This window comes from Belonocnema kinseyi, chromosome 5 (assembly GCF_010883055.1).
Source record: "Belonocnema kinseyi isolate 2016_QV_RU_SX_M_011 chromosome 5, B_treatae_v1, whole genome shotgun sequence".
Lineage (NCBI taxonomy): Eukaryota > Metazoa > Arthropoda > Insecta > Hymenoptera > Cynipidae > Belonocnema > Belonocnema kinseyi.
Genome location: NC_046661.1, coordinates 54,263,518 through 54,283,463, shown reverse-complemented (window position 1 = coordinate 54,283,463; position 19,946 = coordinate 54,263,518). Strand labels below are relative to the sequence as shown.

General features: G+C 32.9%; 1 protein-coding gene across 1 annotated transcript in view; it reads right to left on the bottom strand.

Moving 5' to 3' along the window:
- Nucleotides 1-8,968: 8,968 nt before the first annotated feature.
- The window catches only part of LOC117173658 (aspartate, glycine, lysine and serine-rich protein-like), a 13,559-nt gene continuing 2,581 nt past the window's right edge, over nucleotides 8,969-19,946 (bottom strand). The window contains exon 2 of the mRNA XM_033362297.1: nucleotides 8,969-9,591. Within this exon, the coding sequence (XP_033218188.1) occupies nucleotides 8,969-9,591 (623 nt within the window). The remainder of the gene's footprint in view (nucleotides 9,592-19,946) is intronic.

Sequence of the window (19,946 nt, the reverse complement as noted above, 5' to 3'; positions counted from 1 at the left end):
TCAGGTTGGCGCTTAAGTCCTTAAGTCCTTACAAATCTCCCGGTCCGGATGGTATATATCCAGTCCTCTTACAGAGGGCTGGCGAGATCATCATTGGGCCATTTGTAAGACTTGCTGCAGCTAGTCTGACGTTGGTTTATGTTCCAGCGGCATGGAGAGGTGCGAGATTAGTCTATATTCCTAAGACAGGTAGGATCGGTTACACTTCACCCAAGGATTTCCGACCCATAAGCCTCACATCTTTCCCACTTAAAACAGTGGAAGGACTCGTGGACAGATATACCCGCGATAAGGTCTTGTCGAGTAATCTTCTTCACAAGCAGCAACACGCCTATAGGGCTGGTCACTCGACTGAGACGGCCCTAAACACTGCAGGAGCCTATTAACTACTCTTCTGAAAAGGTGATGAGGGTGGCCATGATCGCACACGGTGTGTCTAGTGCAGTCGTGGAATGGACCTGCCACATGTTTGTCAATAGAAATCTAACCAAGACTAAGGATGACACCACTTTATGTGAAACCGTTAACTAGGGTTTCCACAGGGAGGTGTTTTATCACCCTTACTGTGGTGCCTGGTAGTGAATGAATTGCTTTAACTACTCACGAGTCAGGTTCTCCACGTTATAGGCTATGCGGACGATATGCTGGTTATCATGCGCGTCAGCATCTGGATGCGCTCTTCGGAGTAATGCAGCAAGCACTAAGAATAGTAGATTCATGGTGTCAGAGGACTAGACTATCAGTCAATCCGAATAAGATGGGTTCAATTGTGTTGGCCAGAAGGTACAAGTAAGGAACCACAAGTACATTGAAATTGGCTGTATAAAAACTGGAAATCAAAGGACAAGCCAAATATCTAGGAGTCATTCTGGATAAGAAGCTGTCATGGAACGAGCACCTGTAAAACAAGTGCAAAATGCTAGTAGCTACCATGTGGCTCTGTAGAAAAGCCATAGGGAAAAGCTGGGGCTTAAAACTGGAGACCCTTATGTGAATCTACACAGCGATCCTGCAACCCAGACTAACATATGCGTCAGTCGTCTGGTGGAGCAGGGTCAAACATTCTACTATGCAGTCCGGACTGGAAAGATTCAAGGGACTAATTCTGAAAGGTGTCACTAATGCCTCAAAGTCAAGTCCCACGGTGGCCCTGGGAGCACTAATAGATTTGGAGCCCCTCTATTACACCATAAAGGCCGTAACTGCGTAGGCGGCATGGAGATTATATATGGTAAACGATAGCAGTGTCTCGTCAATTATAGAGATACCAATCGACATCGCGAGGAGGCCGACACTGAGCATGCTTAGGACAAAATGTCCACATGTCGCTACCTCTTCGACAAGAAGTGCCGAGTTAGCCTATCCACGAAAGAGGAATGAGCTAACGGTGAGGCACACCTGCCCAGTGATGGAGACAACTTGTTTACAAATGGCTCCAGGAACAAGGAGAAAGCTGGAGCAGGTGTATGTCATAGAAGGAAAAAAATGGACTTTAAAATTGCGATGGGGTCCTACGCAACAGTTTTACAAGCTGAGATCATGTCCTTGCTCCAATACGCCTATAAAGCAATGGAGTATGGCGATAAAAGAAACATTCCCATCTGCTCAGATAGTAGGGCTGCTATTATGGCTCTGAATGGAACAACGATCAGGCCGCTACTATTATGGGAGTGCTTTGAGGCACTGAATAAGCTAGCGACAGAAAACCGAGTCACTCTGCTCTGGATCCCTGGACACAATGGCATCAGGGGCAAAGAGATATCGGACAGGCTAGCAAAGCTAGCAGCAAAGCAAAATTTTACTGGACTTAAACCAGTTGTAGGCATTTCCAGTAGGTTGTTCACTAAAGATATTAACAGTTGGCTGACCGAGGAACAACAGAATGAGTGGGATTCAAGCTCTGGCTGCAGGCAGGCTAAAACACTCTTGAGCTCAAAGCTAAACCCTCATCAAGCGAAAAAAATACTTTAGCTCGGGAGGAATGAAGTCAAAGTCGTAACAGAAACGTGTATAGGACATGGAAACTTCCGGTATCACAGACATAAAATAGAGTTTAAAGAAAGTCCCCTCCGTCGTCTGTGCGGAAAGGACAATGAGACTTCTACTCATATTCTCTGTCACATTAGTAAATTAATTATCAATTTTCTAGTTAATCTTGTGAAAAAATCATACTCAAGCAGTTAGTAAACGACTTCGCTCGATAAAAATTATCATTTTAATTTTGTCCACTTGAATTTCAAATAATGAACATCGAGATAAGATGCAGATGTTCATATTTAATTCAAGCAAAAAATGAGGTTAAAGATGTGAGTGGTTAATACTTTATCCTTATAGAAACGGGTAAATATCACTTCGCGAGTTTCCAAGGTCAAATCCAGGTATTGAGAAAATATATAAATTAAAAAGAAACACGGAATTCAGGTAATGACTCCACCTACTTTTATTGCAGGTAGGCACTTTAATCTTTATATAATTTTCACATAATATTTTCAATGCATGACAATTTAAAGTTGAAAAATCGCTGTCTATATCATTCTCATTTTCTTAGCGCTTTATTCACACTTGTAAGATTTTTATTTCAGCTCTTGTGGCATTTTATAAAAATTAAAAATTTTTATTTAGAATTTTTGTTTTATGAAGAAGCCAAAAACTACGTAGCCCGTCCTAAAATTATTCATAACAAATTTTTATGAGTCTTCACTCTTTTTATAGCTCTTTTTTCATGAACAACTTTTAGCTTGTACATCTTTGTATGGTGCGCAAATGTACCTCATTCATTTTTCTTTCCGTATCTTGGGCAGTTTTACCACAAAGTAGAATTTCTGACTCTGTTTTTAATGCTGTTTTATACGAATGAATAAAAAAGTGTAAGTTAAATAAAACAGTTATTAATAACAAATTCGTACATTTGCCTGGGGGTGCACAGTTTGACCAAATAATTAAATTTTTTTATTTTTCATCATTTTTCTGCGGTAAAAACTTAAATGTTCGATTTTTCGAAAAAAAATCAGAAACTTGATAACATAATCTTGTACGGATTTCAAAAATCGATGTTTTTGTTCTTTTAACTTTTTTCCATATGGGGCTTTACGTATCTTACAATTTTCAATTTTCTTTTTTTGTTATTTTTAAAATGTTCTCACTGTTTTATCGGACATGAACATTTTTATTCATTCGTATAAAACAGCATTAAAATAACAGAATAAAATATTGGATTGAGAAACTCGCTCAATTTATCCTAATCACTTTCTTCCGATAAAAAGAACGTGCCTGTTTGAAAGCCGTACAAGATTATAGCAACAACTGTTTGAATTTTTTCGAAACATCGAAAATGCAATATTGGTCGCACAAAAAATAATTTAAAAATCGAAAATTCTACTTTGCATGCTCCATAAAAAGATGTATAAGACAAAAGTTGTTCATCAAAAAAAGAGCTACAAATATGTCATGGATTATATTTTGATAGGATGCGCAGTTTTTGTTTGAATCGAAAAGCATTTTATAAATAATAACAGTGAAATTTCTGGAGAAACGATACAATGGACAAAAGATGCTCAAATCGAAATATTGCCCCTACTTGCGCTCTTATGGGCACAAATTTCTGAATCTTCCATTTGGGTCGTCAAAATAGAAGCTTAGTTTTTGTTTCTAATTCATCTCTCCACACTCTGCCTTCCTGTACAAAATAAAATTATTTGACGAAAAACTCACAAAATGGAGCAAGAAGAAGACATAGTGACATTTGCGTAATGTTTCAAGTTATTTTGCACACGGAAAAAAATATCCATTAAATTTATATAACTAATCCTATAGTCGAGGATACGCTGGGTAGTTTAATAAAAGTTAAAATCGTCTTTGTTTTACATTGCGTTTTAGTAGTCCCGAAACTATAGAGGACAGTTCTATAAAATCATAACCGATTTTTCGCCACAAAAAAATTAATCTTCTGTATTATCATATTATTACTATTATACTATAGTATTTTTTCACATGTTTAGGGACGCAATTATTTACTATTACACAATCACTACACTATTTATAATCGGACGCTTTGAAAGTTTTTATTCGCCGCGGGAGAGTTCGAACCTTATAAGTTTCACATTCCTAACGCCTAAAGCCTCTCAGCTAGCCTATCTTGAAGTATGCAAAAAAAATCTGAAATATAACCTGTATATTGTATATTTTATGTGCTTAATCAAGATTTAAACTTAATCCAAAAATATTTCAAGATATTTTGAAAGACTTAAAAAAAATCAATATATATTTTCAAAAATTTTATAGATTTTAAAGGATTTCCTCAAATTTCCGAAGATTTCAAAAGATTTAACAGTCTTTAAAGAATTCAAGAACATTATTCATATTTTAGTTAGAATTATCTTAAAATCTTAAAATTCATTTAAATTCTACCGAAATTCCTTAGCAATTCTTAAAAATTACTTAAAATCCCTTAAATTCATTAAAAATATCTTGAACTCTTTTAAATAATTCGAAAACTTTGGAATTCGATTATAAACTTTAAACATTTTTTAAATCAAATAATTCCCGTTAAATCCCTTGCAACTCCTAAAAATCTCTTTAAATACAAATACATATTTTTAAATCACATGAAGATCCTTAAACTCTTTTCATTTTTTGAAAAATTAATAAAATGTTTTAACTATATTAAATCGATTGAAATGCCAGAAAATCCCTCAAATTGACTAAAAATCTCTTAAACTCATGAAATGTATTTTATAGTCTTTAAAATCTCTTAAAAATTCTTGTACTTTATGGAATGCTTCTAAAATTTTTTAAAATTCTTTAAAATTACTCGAAATTTTTTGAAATTTATTTATAAGCTTTAATCATTTTGATTTAAAAGAATTATTAAATCCCGTTAAATTATTTTTAAATTCATAAAAATCCTTTTAAACACTTGAAATTATTTTGTAATTACACAATAATATATCAACTTTTTTGGAATTTCTCGACATTTTTTAAAATCATTTTAAATAATTTGGAATCTTTAAAAACGTGTAGGGCGCAAAAAGAAATTGAGGAATATGTCAGAATATTTGTGAATCTTTCGGGATATTTTGGAATAATTTGAAATATCAAAAATATCTGAGATTAGAAAGAATATAAAAAAAAACCAAGAATATTAAAAGATTACGTGTATGGGAACATTTAGATAATGTATCTGGAATATTGAAGTGATCGACCCCTCGGCTTATAGAAATAAAATGGTTTAAAAATATGACATTTTAAAAAAACAATTTATTATTTTAAGTAAATGTTACATCCCAATCGTGGGTATATATTTTTAACCATCGATGATATATTTAAGAGTGGTTAAAAGTCAACTGTAATCAAAGTCGGTTTTTGGGAGAATAACGTACGAAGAGCAATCATCATTGACCTAATCCATTTGAAATCAGCAGGGGCCTACACTTGAAATCGCAGAATTTCTCGAGAGAGAAATATGTTGTTTTTGAAAGGAAATTATACGTTTTTCATGTTTTTTAAATTTGAAGAAAAATGTTTGAATTTGGGAAAGTTTAATTAGCAATTAATAAAATTATTAGTTGTAATGTGATTTAAATTAAACAACAATAATTGAAATTTTAAAGGCTTTGATTAAAAAAAATTTAATATCACAATTTTTGGTGAATATAAATTTTGTCAGTTTAAAATAAAGTTTAAATTCTTTAAGTTTCAAGGCTCTGGAGTAGATTTTTTTTTCATTTTTAATATTTCCCATTTAAAATTATTATTTAGTTAGAATGTTTTTTTTAGTATAATTAAATTCATTAATTGATTTTATAACAATTCGCCTAATAAGCTTGCAGGTCCAATTATAATTTTGTTCTGTAATAAGAATTTTAAATTCTAGAATTTCAGAAGCTTCAACTTTGAATGATTCAATTTAGTTTTCAATATAAATTTGTCAAATCTTGATCGCGTTGAATTTATAATTGTTCAAATTCAAAATTTTGCAATTTTTAATTATTTAATTTTGAACGCTTTTAAGTATAAATAATTTCCAATGATCTAATCTTAAAATATTAAATTTTTAAGGTTTTGACATTGTCCTATTTTCTAAATTTTTAAACTGAAATCATTCAATTTCGTGATTCTTTAATTTAAAATAAAATTGCGTGAAAGGAAAATCTATTACTTTAGAATTTGTGGTAACTAATTTGGAGTTTTTTTTTGTGGTACAAAAAAAACTCAGTACAAAAGATTTGTATATTTCTTACCTTTTTCTTTTGACGTTTCTTCACGTGTGTTAGATACCTTTTTTGAGTGGGGGGGGGGTGGATCTGGGTTCTTTATAACTATCTTTAGAATCTTAGCGCTGGTTTGCATTTTTCCTTTTGCTTGCAGCCACCAGATTAGGGCAAACTTCTTTCTTCTTGAATCCATTTCAATGTTATCACTTTAATATTTATTCTTTAAAACCAATTTAACTGTTGCTTTCACGAACTGTGATGATGGAATTTTAGAGAAAAGAACAAAGTATCTGTCATGAGGGCTCAGGCGTCGAGGTAACGACGCCACATATTTTGTGCGTTATAATTTAAGAGCGTTGAAAGAAAATTTAAAAATTCTACGGAGAATATGGAGTTTTAAAGGAGACGTAAGTGAAACTCAAGAATATAGAGGTAAGACCTTCAATGTAGGGGCTGAAGCTTAAACACAAGAAAAATAGAATGAAAATATTTTTAGGAGTGGCTAAGTAGGAGCTAGTAGAATGAACAGCCGCAAAGTAGAGACAATACTTCCACTTGAAGCGTGAAAGTAGGGCCTATATTTCGACTCGGGTGCTCTTACTGATCATTGAAAATGATCATTTTGATCGACAGCGGAGTCTTTTACTAACTGCTTTAGTAAGATTTTGTCACAAGATTAACTAGAAAACTGATTACTAATTTAGTGAGGCTTATTATTTGAAGTTCACAAGACTTCTTAATCATTACGTTTTAATTGAATTCTTATCATTCATACTAATGGAGTAGATGCCAAATTTTCGGGAAAGGGTATACTTTTGTATATAGTTCAATGTTCCCATTATTAGTGCAAATGTTAACCGATTTCCATGAATCTTTTTTTTCAATTTCTTTAAATTGTGCCAATAAAATAATTCTGGTAATTAAAACTGAATCAAGCCATACCTCCCTGATTTCAGTTTTTTAACTGGTCGGCTCATAAAAATGAAAGTTTCATGATTTACGAGGAATGCATTGCGCTCTAGGGAGTCAGCCTCGTAAGTTTTACGAGAGTCGGTGGAGTGTGCCTTGAGAATCCACATGCAGCTGCACTGAGTGTCTCTGAAATTTTCCTCTATTGTTCTTTCCAATTTTATTATTAAACAAAATATAAACATCTTATCTAAAAACCGGCGGAAAAAATCTCACATTCCTTTTCAGAACTCTAATAAATCCCCTTAAGGGCATGTGACACAGCTAAATACCTGTATTACCGACCTCACTTTTTCAGTTCACTGAATGTTTTTTTGAACCTAAGAACTTTTATTGTAAATAAAATATCGAGCTGAAACTTTGAAAAATGTATTAGAGTACAATAAAGTACGTTTAGGTACTGCATTTTGGTAGGAACTTCACTGAAAATTATTTCATCTTTTTTCTGAACCTCCACATTTTTTGAACGTTCGAACTTTTTTTATACATAAAATATCGGTCTCAAACTTTGAGAAATGCAAAAGCCGAAAGAAAACTACGCTTAAGTACAAATCTTGATAATGAAAGATGTAAAAAAAATTCAACTATCAATTCCATCGGCATCAGCCGGTAACGATGTACACGAAAATACGAACCCTGGCGGCCACTAGACGAGGCTTTAGAGGGTTCGTATTTTCGTGTACAACGTTACCGGCTGATGCCGATGGAATACATAGTTGAAATATTTTTTTAACATCTTTTATTATTAAGCTTTGTACTTAAACGTAGTTTTCTTTCGGCTCTTGCATTTCTCAAAGTTTGAGACCGATATTTTATGTATAGAAACAGTTCGAACGTTCAAAAAATGTCGACGTTCAGAAAAAGGATGAAATAATTTTCAGTGAAGTTCCTACCAAAATACAGTACCTGAACGTACTTTATTGTACTCTAATACATTTTCCAAAGTTTCAGCTCGATATTTTATTTACAAAAAAAGTTCTTAGGTTCAAAAAAACATTTAGTGAACTGATAAAGTGAGGTCGGTAATATAGATATTTAGCTGTGTCACATGCCCTTAATTAATGCTTCGCGAGGATTGCTCCGTCAGGTAGCCTTCTCGCGCCGGCAGACGTCGACTACTTTTTCCAAATATGAATATCTCAGTCAATTTCGAACGAATCAATATGAGATTTTCCACAAAACTTCACTCAATATTTTTTAACAAAATCACTCACTGGAACTTGTTTGAAACTCGAAGTTACCTAGATACTTTTTACCGGCGAATCCAAGCAAACACAATTATCGACTTACCTCATTTTGTGATTGAGTAATATTGAACAGTAAACGATTTTTAACTTTTTCATGCGTTTTTAGGCATCTCTATAGTATTTTAAATAAGTTCTATAAATGGACATGGAGTATTAGTGAAAAGACTAAAAATAAGAAAAGAAAAACTTAAAATCTGTATCTGAAGCTGAAGGTCGTCATAAAATCAGATATTTTAACAAAAAAATTATTAAACAATTTAAAACGCGAAATTTTTTGAATACAAATATCCTCAAATTTTTCTCATACCTAATTATATTTTTGAAATAAACGTGACTATATTATTATAGATATTGTGTTAAATAAGTAAATGAATAAATAAATCGAAATGACTGCGTGATTTTGGTTTATTTTCAGGAATTATTACAGAATTAACATTAGCTTGAAATTTGGCTCTAAATACATAGGAGTATGTATTACACAGAAATTTTATACTTGGTGTTTATTATTGGTATTAATTTTTCTACTGGTTTTTTAAATCTTTATTTATCCTTGTCCTTATGTTTATCTTTATTTTGTTCTTCCTTCTTGTCATGTTTATGTTTATCATCATCGTCATCATCATCTTTATGTTTATCCTCTTTGTGATGTATATGGGTCACTGTATGGTGCACAAACACATGTTTAGTACCATGTCCGTGCTCTCCATCGTGGGCTGCATCGTAGCCTCCACCACCATCACGTCCGCCACCATGTTCATGACTATGTCTGCCACCATGTCCACCATCTTCACCACCATATCCATCATGTTCCCTACCATATCCGCCATGTCCACTACGTCCACCGTCATATCCGCCAGGTCCACCGGTATATCCATCTTGCTCATGTAATTGTTTCTTTAGTTTTTTATTTTTTTGATGCATTATTCCTCCCACTGCTGCTGCTCCTGTTAGTGCACCTATTGCTCCTGCTACTAAATTGCTATGGTCGTCCTCCGATTTATCATCAGAACTTGCATTATCGTTTTCTCCTCGCGCCCCTCCTCCTGATGCTTCTGATCCTGGTCCTGGTCCTGATCCTGCACCTCCTCCTCCTGACCCTCCTCCTCCGTCACCCCTTCCTCCTCCTGCTCCTCCTCCTCCAGCTTCGTCAGCACCACCAAAGTCTGAAAAATAAAAAATGAAATAAAAAGTTGTTATGGCTTAATACTGCAGTGGCAACATTTTTAGGGGCGAACTAGAGCACAGTCGAATTAGTTTAATCGCCGATTCCAATTTGAATCAAATATGAACCGATTTTTGTTTCAATATGAGGCATTTAATATTTTATTTACTTGAGACGAAATTTTTTTTTAATACTCCTATTTTGTGTAAACTATTTATATGCATAGAAAATATTACACATGCAGTAAGGGGCCATTCACTAAATACGTGATCCATTTCTCAGGAAATTGTAACCCCCCCCCCCCACCCCCTCTGCGTGATAATTTTTTCATTGGTCTTAACATGGAGAATGTTACTTCGGCAGACACCCTCCTCCGTATCACGTATTTTGTAAATGAACCTAAAGAAATGCCTTGCGAATATTATCCATAAGTTTCGAATTTTTGTATGAACAAATATATAAGTGAAAGTGCACCTTCAAGATTTCAAAAAATCATATTCTTTATTGTTCAATATTTTGTTTGGAATACAGGTAAAAGCAACACTTACTCACAATTCGTTAATAACCCAAAATAATTTATAATGTTATAAAAAATTAATAAACATTTTGAGTCATTTATGATTCTAAAGACGTTACCGAATTCACAACACATTCTTTTATATTGAATCATATTTATTTTGGATTAGTTAAGAATAGTTGTTTATTTCGTAGGAACACATCCAGACATTTCTTGGTTTACCGAAATTCTGTGAGCGTGTAACTAGTATTTTCGGTAAGCCGAGACACTTCTTATTTTACAAACTCCAAAAAGGACAACTTATGAACAAATGGATGTCGTCTTTTTTTAGGAAATTTACTTAAAATTACTCAGAAACGAAATCATTTACTTGAAGACTTTATAAGACAAGAACGCTTGTTATTAATTTTAATACATTTTATAATCTCGTTATTATTTTTCTTGATTTGAAACCTATAAATTTAATTTTTTTCGACGGTATTAACTTTAAATAAGTTAAAAGTAAAGCTTAGACTTATGTTTTTCACCATATGAATAATTTAATTTCAAATCATTAAAGATTTCAAAAAAAGTATAGATCATGGTATCAAGAAAATTTTTCTTTTGATAAATCATTCCCGAGTTAACATGAAAAAATACACATTTTACAGTTTGCCTAAAACATCACTTTTTTACAATCACCGGGAGAATACTTGCGAATGTGGCATTTGAAACATAGAATTTTCGCGTATTTATTGAAAGCAACGAAAGATATGAAAAATGTTCAGGTACAAGTTTACACATCTCGAAAAGTTCTACAAACAATATACCATTTTCATTTTAGAAAAAAAAAACTTTTTTCAAATTTTGGAAAAAATGAGAAAGGTTGGGTTCTCTTAGAAATCTTTTTTTTTTCATGTTTTCAAATTTCAATAAAACAAAATAAAGAAGATTTTCTGGAAATCCCTGCTGGCTTGTTTTCTTCTTTATTTGTTCAAAATGTCTGTTTATATAAAGAAGGCACCCTAACCATTTGTATGAGGGCATAGCCATTTGTAAGGCCGGAACATTTTTTTCAATATAATTTCTGATTTTTTTCTCGTAAACAATGCTAGATATCACAAGAGATTTGTAAACTTTCATCTAAATATTTTGTGGTCTATAGCTTACAAGAATTCTCAGCGACAAAAGTTTTTGTACCTATTTCTCTCAAAAAAAGCTAAGAACTCTTAAAAGTGGGGCTTCTGAGAATAAAAAATTAAAGTCAAAAATATTTTAGCTCGTTCGAAAAATAATGAAACAAGACCTCTTTGCCTGATTTGAAACTTTATTGGGTAACGACTTATCATTGTTAAGTTCAATTAAATAAATAACCAGTAGTATTGCCTGAAAAAGATTCTACTAATAAGTAAGGTCGTTTCTGAGTTATCAACAGTCTGTTTTCTGAGAAAAAGGACATCCATATGTTGACAAGATGTCAAGTTCTTAATTTGTTTATAAAATCATTTTAAAAAATTAAAAATTATTTTTGGCTAATATAGTATCATAAAAAGAGAACTTTTCCAATTAATTTAAATTTTTTTTCTTCAAATAACAAATTCTCCTGGTACAACTTCTGTATTATTTGCCAAATTTGTTTCAAGTAATAATTAACAATCATTATTGGGTATTAAAGCATTTAAACTGTCCATTATGTAAAAGTAACAAAGTCTTTAGAGCCACAAACAACAAATAAATATATTTGTTACTTAAGTTTTCTGATCAAAGTTAAAATTAAAAAACAAAGAATTTCACATTTTTAAGCTGCTGCATATTGTTTTAAAGAAGGGGTTTTATTTCTTTGATTATATTCTTAATAAATATGAATAGTTTTGACAACATAGGAGGGTTGAATTAAAAAAAAAATTTAACAACACATTTCTTTTTTGAATCAATTGAAAAAAGTCTCTTTAGAATTCAGCTATCTTTTATTTTTAAGATGTTAGGTGCAAATTTTATGAAAATCGTAAGGTCTAGAACAATTTGTTGAAAGAAATTGTGAAAAATCAAATTAGTTAACTATACGTAATACTGAAAACTCCGTAGCTCATCATTTGAATGTTAGCAAAGTATATTAAAAAAAATTTTATTATTATAAACAATAATCATATTGCATAATATTATTTGTGTTCAGCATCCAAAATTGACACATAGGCCAGGAAAATAATTCCGAGTGAAAAGTCCTCTGTTTCTGACAAGAACCTATTAAATGTTTTTAATATTTTAATGTGGGCACTGATTTGTGTTACGGAATTTTCTGGAACGTTAACCCTGAACGAGCTGGAACGGAATAATGAGTAACGGTAGACACTCCGTGTAATATGTAAATTTAATGTGTGTGCATGCGTGCATGAGTGTGTGTTTGTGTGAAAAAATTTCAGAACATATGTTATGCCAGAAATATATATTGCGAATAATTGTCTTTAAAGAAAATGTTCCTCAAAGTTTGAGATTTACCAAGAGATATTCCGAAGACCACAAGGGCAAAGAGCTTCATTTTCTTTTGTTAGAAGAAAATGATTTTTGTACAACTCCAGTGAATTGTTACCAATAGTGTAACTTCGGTGACAAGATTCTTTTCGCTGACTGACAATTTCGCAAATGATCATCGCTCTTTATATGCCTGATTTTATCTCAAAAACACGGAAATTCCAGATCAATCTAAGAAATCTATACACCCACATTACTCCCTTCATCACCGAGTGACTCATGTTCGCCCCGAAAAGGTAAGGCTTAATGGTATACTAATAATGATAATAAAAGTTGTCATGGTTTACACGGAGCCGTAATTCTGGTATGTTTCAAAATGTATCTGGCCTTGGCAGCCACCCTGGCGGGGGTTTGATTCCCAAGGCAGGAAGCGCCGCTGGATGTGTTTTTCATAAAGCATCGCTTCTGCCCCTTAGAATATTACTTCACTGACACCCCACAGTTTATAATTAACCATATAGTACATTCACTAATGACCCTGTCAGCTGATGCGACTATAGACATTTAAATAATAATGAAATAATAATATTTTAAATTTTTTGGAATTTGCAGCACAATTTTTATAAGGAATCGGAAGACTTTTGTATGTCATAATAACTGCCCTTGCAAAAATGGTTTCGCAATTTAAACTGGTACACATAAAAGAAAATTACACGCAGTCAGTAAGTGAATTCCATCATGAATAAGGAAATTTATTTTAAATCAGCAAGGTTAAAATTCGAAAGAAAAACATGTTTTTGCATGATGCAGTTTACATAGAGAAAACCTTATTTTAAGGCCATTAAAAAAATACGGGATAAATATTTCAGGAAATTTTCAACATCACCCAGTTCCCCATCTATAATGCTTTTTTTATTGTTCTTAGTAATTAACTTATTAACTTATAAGTTTTTTATCAATATTCTGGCGAATTCGGCAAAATTTAAATATGGGTACAAATTTAACTGATGCTAAACTTTTTTTTTATTTCAACTAAAATCTAAAACAGAATTTAACCTGAAATAATAAAAAATGTGTAAGTTTTTGTCACTGCTGGCTATACCACAACACTTACAGAGGATCAAATGAAGGATTGTTTTCTAAAAAAAGTTTGCAGCTTTCATTGGGCCGATTAAGTACATAATTTCCCATTCCTTATTTCACTTGACATTGTCATTATTTCAAGTTTACCTACATTGACGCAGCTGTTTTTAGGTGAACCCTAAAATGTAAAATGAACTTGACAACGAAAACAATGCAATGTGAATATTTTTCTCTCCGCGTGTAAAAGCGATTTAAAAGTATAATCATTTCTAAAGGAAAATAATAATAATAGTATATTTCGCTCGTGCGAAAACGTCTCATTCGCTAAATAATCACCTCTCACACAAATATCGAACAGTATTTTATACCACGCGACCCTTGTGGAAAAATGGAGGGGGGCCCCCGTCAGGGTCCACATGGATTGCCTTCATGCCTTGTGTAATCCATGAGGGCAATCCAGACGTGGTTTCTTATGGAAACTACATGCTAATCCATAGGGGCCCAGCATGGGCTTCCCTCATGGATCCCTCATGGTTGCCACCATGAACGCCCTCTTGGTTTTTTTTGTCAGTGCTGGCACCTATACTGGCATATCTCTGGGATCATAACACTATTTTGTACTGGGCAGTCAGTGTTGGGCCAGCACTGGATATCGCTACTAGCACAAGTACTATTCCAATAAGAAATTCACCATGTGCTGCAGTACTGCGTCAGTGCTAACTAGTACCGTACTGCTATACTCTGACCATATTACAAAGAAGTTGTATAAAAAATAAATATTTATTGATTGTGATTATTTTGTCTGCAGATATTAATAGTCCTGTTTAGAGTGAATACATATATTACAATTTCAAACATTATATTACAAATAAAATTTGTAACGCTATGGGGTATCGAACCTACATAATCTATCCCTAAATCTATCGCGTAGCAATCAGGAGTGCTAACCACAACGCTTAACCGACAAGTTGAAACTCGATGAGAAAGCCATCCTCATGAGCTACAGTTCAGAAAAGTTGAAGTACCAAATCTTAAGCTCTCTTTTTCTAATTATTTATTATCATATGACATTTTGTAAATGTGAAATACACGAACTGTTAACAGAAATATCAATAAAATAATTATTAAATAAATAATTTTAATCGATTACAATTTTTCTTCGCGTAATATTTTGTTTTTTCACGCTGTAGACTACTGTCGAACTTTTTACAATGACGAGAAATGTAATTTTTTATTAACACTTAAAATTTTTCATAAAAGATGAAACTTAGAATTTTTTTCTTAAAAAAAAACCAGGAAAAAATTTGTTTTCGGGACAGATGTACTTATAGTTTTTTGAAATTTTAGAATGCGTAAATCATATTTTAAAACGTATTTTTTTATGTCCATTTTTTAGGATATAAAATATTTACCCATCCAATTTAAACATTTCAATCGTTGATATGTGAGGGCAATCGAGTTGGATCCCAGCGGGGGTCTCCATAGAACATCCATATTGTCATAGTTCGAATTTCAAAAAAGTGTAATTGAATTTCTGTCAGAAATTCGCTGTTTGAAAGTCTGAACTCATGAAACCATAAAATTTGTGGCATCAAAAAAATATACGTCCTTTGGACTTTGAAATTTTAACCGTTGATCCGTGAGGGCGCCCGAGCTCGGACCTCTGCGGGGACCCCTATGGAACATCCAAATTGTGCGAATTCGAATTTCAAAAAAGTATCATCCAATTTTTGACAAAAATGCATTGCTTGTCAGTCTGAATTCATGAAACCTTAAAATTTGTGGTGTTGAAAAAATATGCACCCTTTGGACTTTAAAATTTAAATCGTTTATCTGAGAGGGCAACCGAGTTGGGCCCTCGACGGGAGCCCTCGTAGAATTTCCACTCATGGAACATCCATACGGGCCCCCGCCGGGGGCCCTGATCCTAAGGGGTCTCAGCAGGGCTTTTTCCACACGAGGAGGCGAAAAAATCATATCAAAGTTGAGATTTTGAGGTTAGAGTGGTATAAATTGTATTATACATTAATATTTAATGAAAGTATTACCTTAGACTAACCAGGTATCTATGATTCTTGTTTTCATTTTTGGCCACAACTCAATGCTTTCAGTGGATCAAATCCAGAACTGTTGGTTCAAAAAGCTAAAAGCCTTGAATTTCCACACATTTCGCAATATTTTTTTAAATAGAGAAATAAATGTAAAAGAAATCTGCATGGCTTGATTCTTAAATTTATTTTGCTTTCTGCTATAGGCAAGAATTAAAAAAAAATGATATTTAGAGTATGCGCAAGTTTCATAAAATTTAACAGCTGTATACCGTAAGAAAAGAAGACGTTTTTGTAATTGTTATTCAGAATCGTCAATATTAGATGAATCGAGTTGAAACTGTAAATTTCTCTTTAAAATTAGCTATACAATACAAAATAATAATTAGTTTTCAAATATCACACCCCTAAGTATGTTTAATACGTTCCCAGAAAACCCTACAAATCAAAATTTGGCATTTATGGCCAATGATAAGTTGGCATGGGATATGATAAAATAGTTAATTGTAAAAGTTCAATTCTAGTCGCGTAAAAGTTCGTGTTTCGGTAGAAAATTTACGAAAATCAACCGTCTCTGCTTTGCGTGGAAATATTTGATTATTGAATATATTCGCATACATACATACCCTGCTTCTTAAATTCTTACTTCTTTTACACTTTAGAGGTAGTCAGGAACAGCCTAATATTATGTTATTACTAGTATTATATCATGAACTAAACAGGTGTGCTGAAGAGCGATTAACATATAATTTCATGAATTAACCACCTGTCCCAATTGGTCACATTTTGCTAGACTTGCAGCTGGCCAACATGGACAGGTTTTACTGCGCATAACACATTATTCTCTACAAATAACTGAATGTTTGAATGAATTGTTTGAAAAAAATCATTATCGTTATTGACAATTTTCTCTTAGAATACAGTTCGAAAGTCACAATTTTTCTGAACATTTTAGCTTATTTTTAACTGTTCAGTTATCTCGAGGTAATAACAGAACAAAATTAAACAGAAATAATTGTTTAAACAGTTTATTATTATTTATAATAATATTCTCTTAGGATAATCCTAGAATGATGGCAGTTTTTTCTAAAATTTCCTACTTTTTGATCAACTTTTAAATTATCTTGAGGTAATAATTGATCTAAGTTAAATAGCATAATTGTTGAAACAATTTATTATTATTTTTAATAAACTAAAGGTCAAAAAATCGACAACAGTAATTTGGTGATAGTGACTTCTTTCCAATAACTAGCGTTGAATTCAGAAAAATTAAGAATTTGTATTCCTATGAATACGCGATTTTTCCTCTGTCTAAAAATCCCCCAACGGAAACAGAAAAAGTGCAAATCCTATTCCTCTCAATCAACTTAGTAAAATTTAAAGAAAGCATTTAGTTAACCTATTTCTCATTATTAAATCTTTTTATAGCTTATAAATTCGAAAAATATTCAAATTTATATATATATTAATATTTTGATAATTTATTTAAACGTCTTAAAAAATGCAACAAAGAAATCAATGCAAATGTGTGAATTTAAATAATTTTAACTCTAGAGAGGCAGAGTTGAATTGGTGTCACAAGTCAGTTTTCTTCCCAATGTTGATTTTCGTGTGTTTTTTTGAATTATCTAAATGCTATAACTCTGATGAATTTTTGTTTTATGAAAAAAAGTAATCAGGATAAATTATTCGTCTGTTTGAACACTATAAATATCCATATCGAGAATTTTTGAATTTTGAAAAAAAGTGATCTGATAAATTTTCAAAATACGCTCACTTTTTAAATCTTCATCCAAAATGGCTGCCTAAAGAAATTTGCCTTTATTTTAAAACACTAAACGAGTATCCCACAGACCAATCCAATCTGTCATTTCTTTCAAAAGTTATCGTGCTCACAAACTAAAAATCTGCAGACACACACACACACACGGAAACATTCGTAAAACCGTGTTTTCCGGATTCAGGGAGTCTCAAAACGTGGACATTTGACGAAATCGGGGGGGGGGGGGGGGGGGGGGGGGGGTCAAATTTTACAAATCTAATACCTTCTCTTGATGAGAATGTAAAAATTATTTAATATGTCACACATAATGTTTTGGTAGTTCTGTTTTTTGTTCATTTCGTGAAAAATAGCATTTGGAAAATTTAAAAAAAAGTAAATTTTTTGAAAACTCGCACACGGGACGAATAAGAAAATTAAAAAACATAAGTTTTGATGAGAATGTGGCCACACAGCGGGCTGATTTTTTATTGTTAATATCGTTTTTCACGATTGAAACACAAAATACGCATGCTATCAAAAAGTGATTTAAAACAAATTTGTAGATCTGTTTAAAGTGCGAAATTTGTTAAGACATCTTTTCACCCATTTTGCACAGTTTAAGCGCAAAATGTAATTTTTGATTTTCCATTATTTTTTTATGCTTTAAAAATTTAAATTATCAATTTTTCAAAAAAATTCAAAAAGTTGTTAGAATAATCTTACAGGGCATTAAAAATGAAACATATTTCTTCTCTTCACTATTATTCATATCGTGCGTTATTTAGCTTAAAATGTTGATTTTCGTGTTTTTTGGAATTTTGTAAATGCTATACCTCTGGTAAATTTTGGTTTTATGAAAAAAGCCATGCGGATGAATTGTTCGTCTGTTTGAACACTATGAATATCATAACCGAAAATTTTTTAATTTTGAAAAAAAGTGCTCTAAAAAATTTTCAAAATACCCTTACTTTTTGAATCTTTATCCAATCGAAAGTTATCGTGCTCACAAATTAAAAATCTACAGACACACACTGTCAGAAAAAAGTCGCAAAATCACACCGATAATTGAACGTTCTTCGCTCTGCAACTGAAGTGTGTTATTCCATGGGCCAGGGGGGTTTCGTGGCCGATGGAGGTTCCATAGAACACCAAAGCTTCCTATACGTATTTTGACCTCCTGAATCCGATTTTGCAAGGTGTTTACTCGTGCGCGGCGATTTCCAAAAGTTATTAACAAATTAATTGTTTAAATATTCGCCAGTTTTTTTCTATGGATTTTTAGCATGCGAGTGGCATATCAAATGATTCCATATTCATCGAAGAATACGTGGCTTTTTTCAAATTAAAAAAACCTTGAATGGAACCAATGATATTGCAAAAAAACCAAATAAAAACTTGTAGAAGTTATATTTTATTGTTATCAGGCTGTTACTTTTTTTCTAATTAAAGCACGGTTACCGGCGAAGTGCCGGCGCATTCCCTATTTCATCGGGAATACTACAATTTTTGAAAATTTCAAAAATACCGATTAGAAACAAAGAAATCGTTAATTAACTGATAAAAAATCGAGTGGATTTGCGGAAATCAATTGTTTAAACAGCGTCACCTTTTTTCGTATGCAGGTGACGGTCACTGGGCGCAGATCAATCAATTCGTAATTTAATAACGAATGCAATGCTTTTTCGAATTTGAAAAAAATCTTAATTAGAACCAGAGATATGGTCAGTTCAATGAAAAAAATCATGGTTGCGCGCCAGTACTGAAACCGCGCTAGCCAAAGCCAGCCCGCGAAGACTGGCGCGCGACCATGATTTTTTTTATTGAACTGACCATATCACTGGTTCTAATTAAGATTTATTCAAATTCGAAAAAGAATTGCATTCGTGATTAAATTACAAACTGATTGATCCGCATCCAGTGATCGTCACCTGCATACGAAAAAATTTGACGACGTTTAAACAATTGATTTCCGCAAATCCACTCATTTTGTAACAGTTAATTAACGATTTCTTTGTTTCTAATCGGTATTTTTGAAATTGTCAAAAACTGTAGTATTCTCGATAAAATGGGGAATGCGCCAGTACTTCACCGGCATCCGTGGCTTTATTAGGAAAAAAGTGACAGTCTGATAAACAATAAAATATAACGTCTACAAATTGTTTTTTTTGCAATATCATTGGTTCTATTCAAGATTTTTTCAATTTGGAAAAAACTTGTAGGAAGCTTCTGTGTTCCATGGGACCTCCATCAGCTACGAACCCCCCCCCCCCCCCCCCCCCCCCCCCCCCTGGGCCTATTATAAAAGAGCCGGTGTAGCATCGTCGGTGATTCGGCTCTACTACATGTTGCGTAGACCATCCTCGTGTAGAGCCGAAAATGCACGAGCAAGAACCCGAGCCCCCCGACTTCACGATTCGTTTTCGGTGGCTAACTGGCTATTAGAAGGAGTTTTTAAGTGAGGGGCCATCCATACACCACGTGGAATATTTTTCACCACT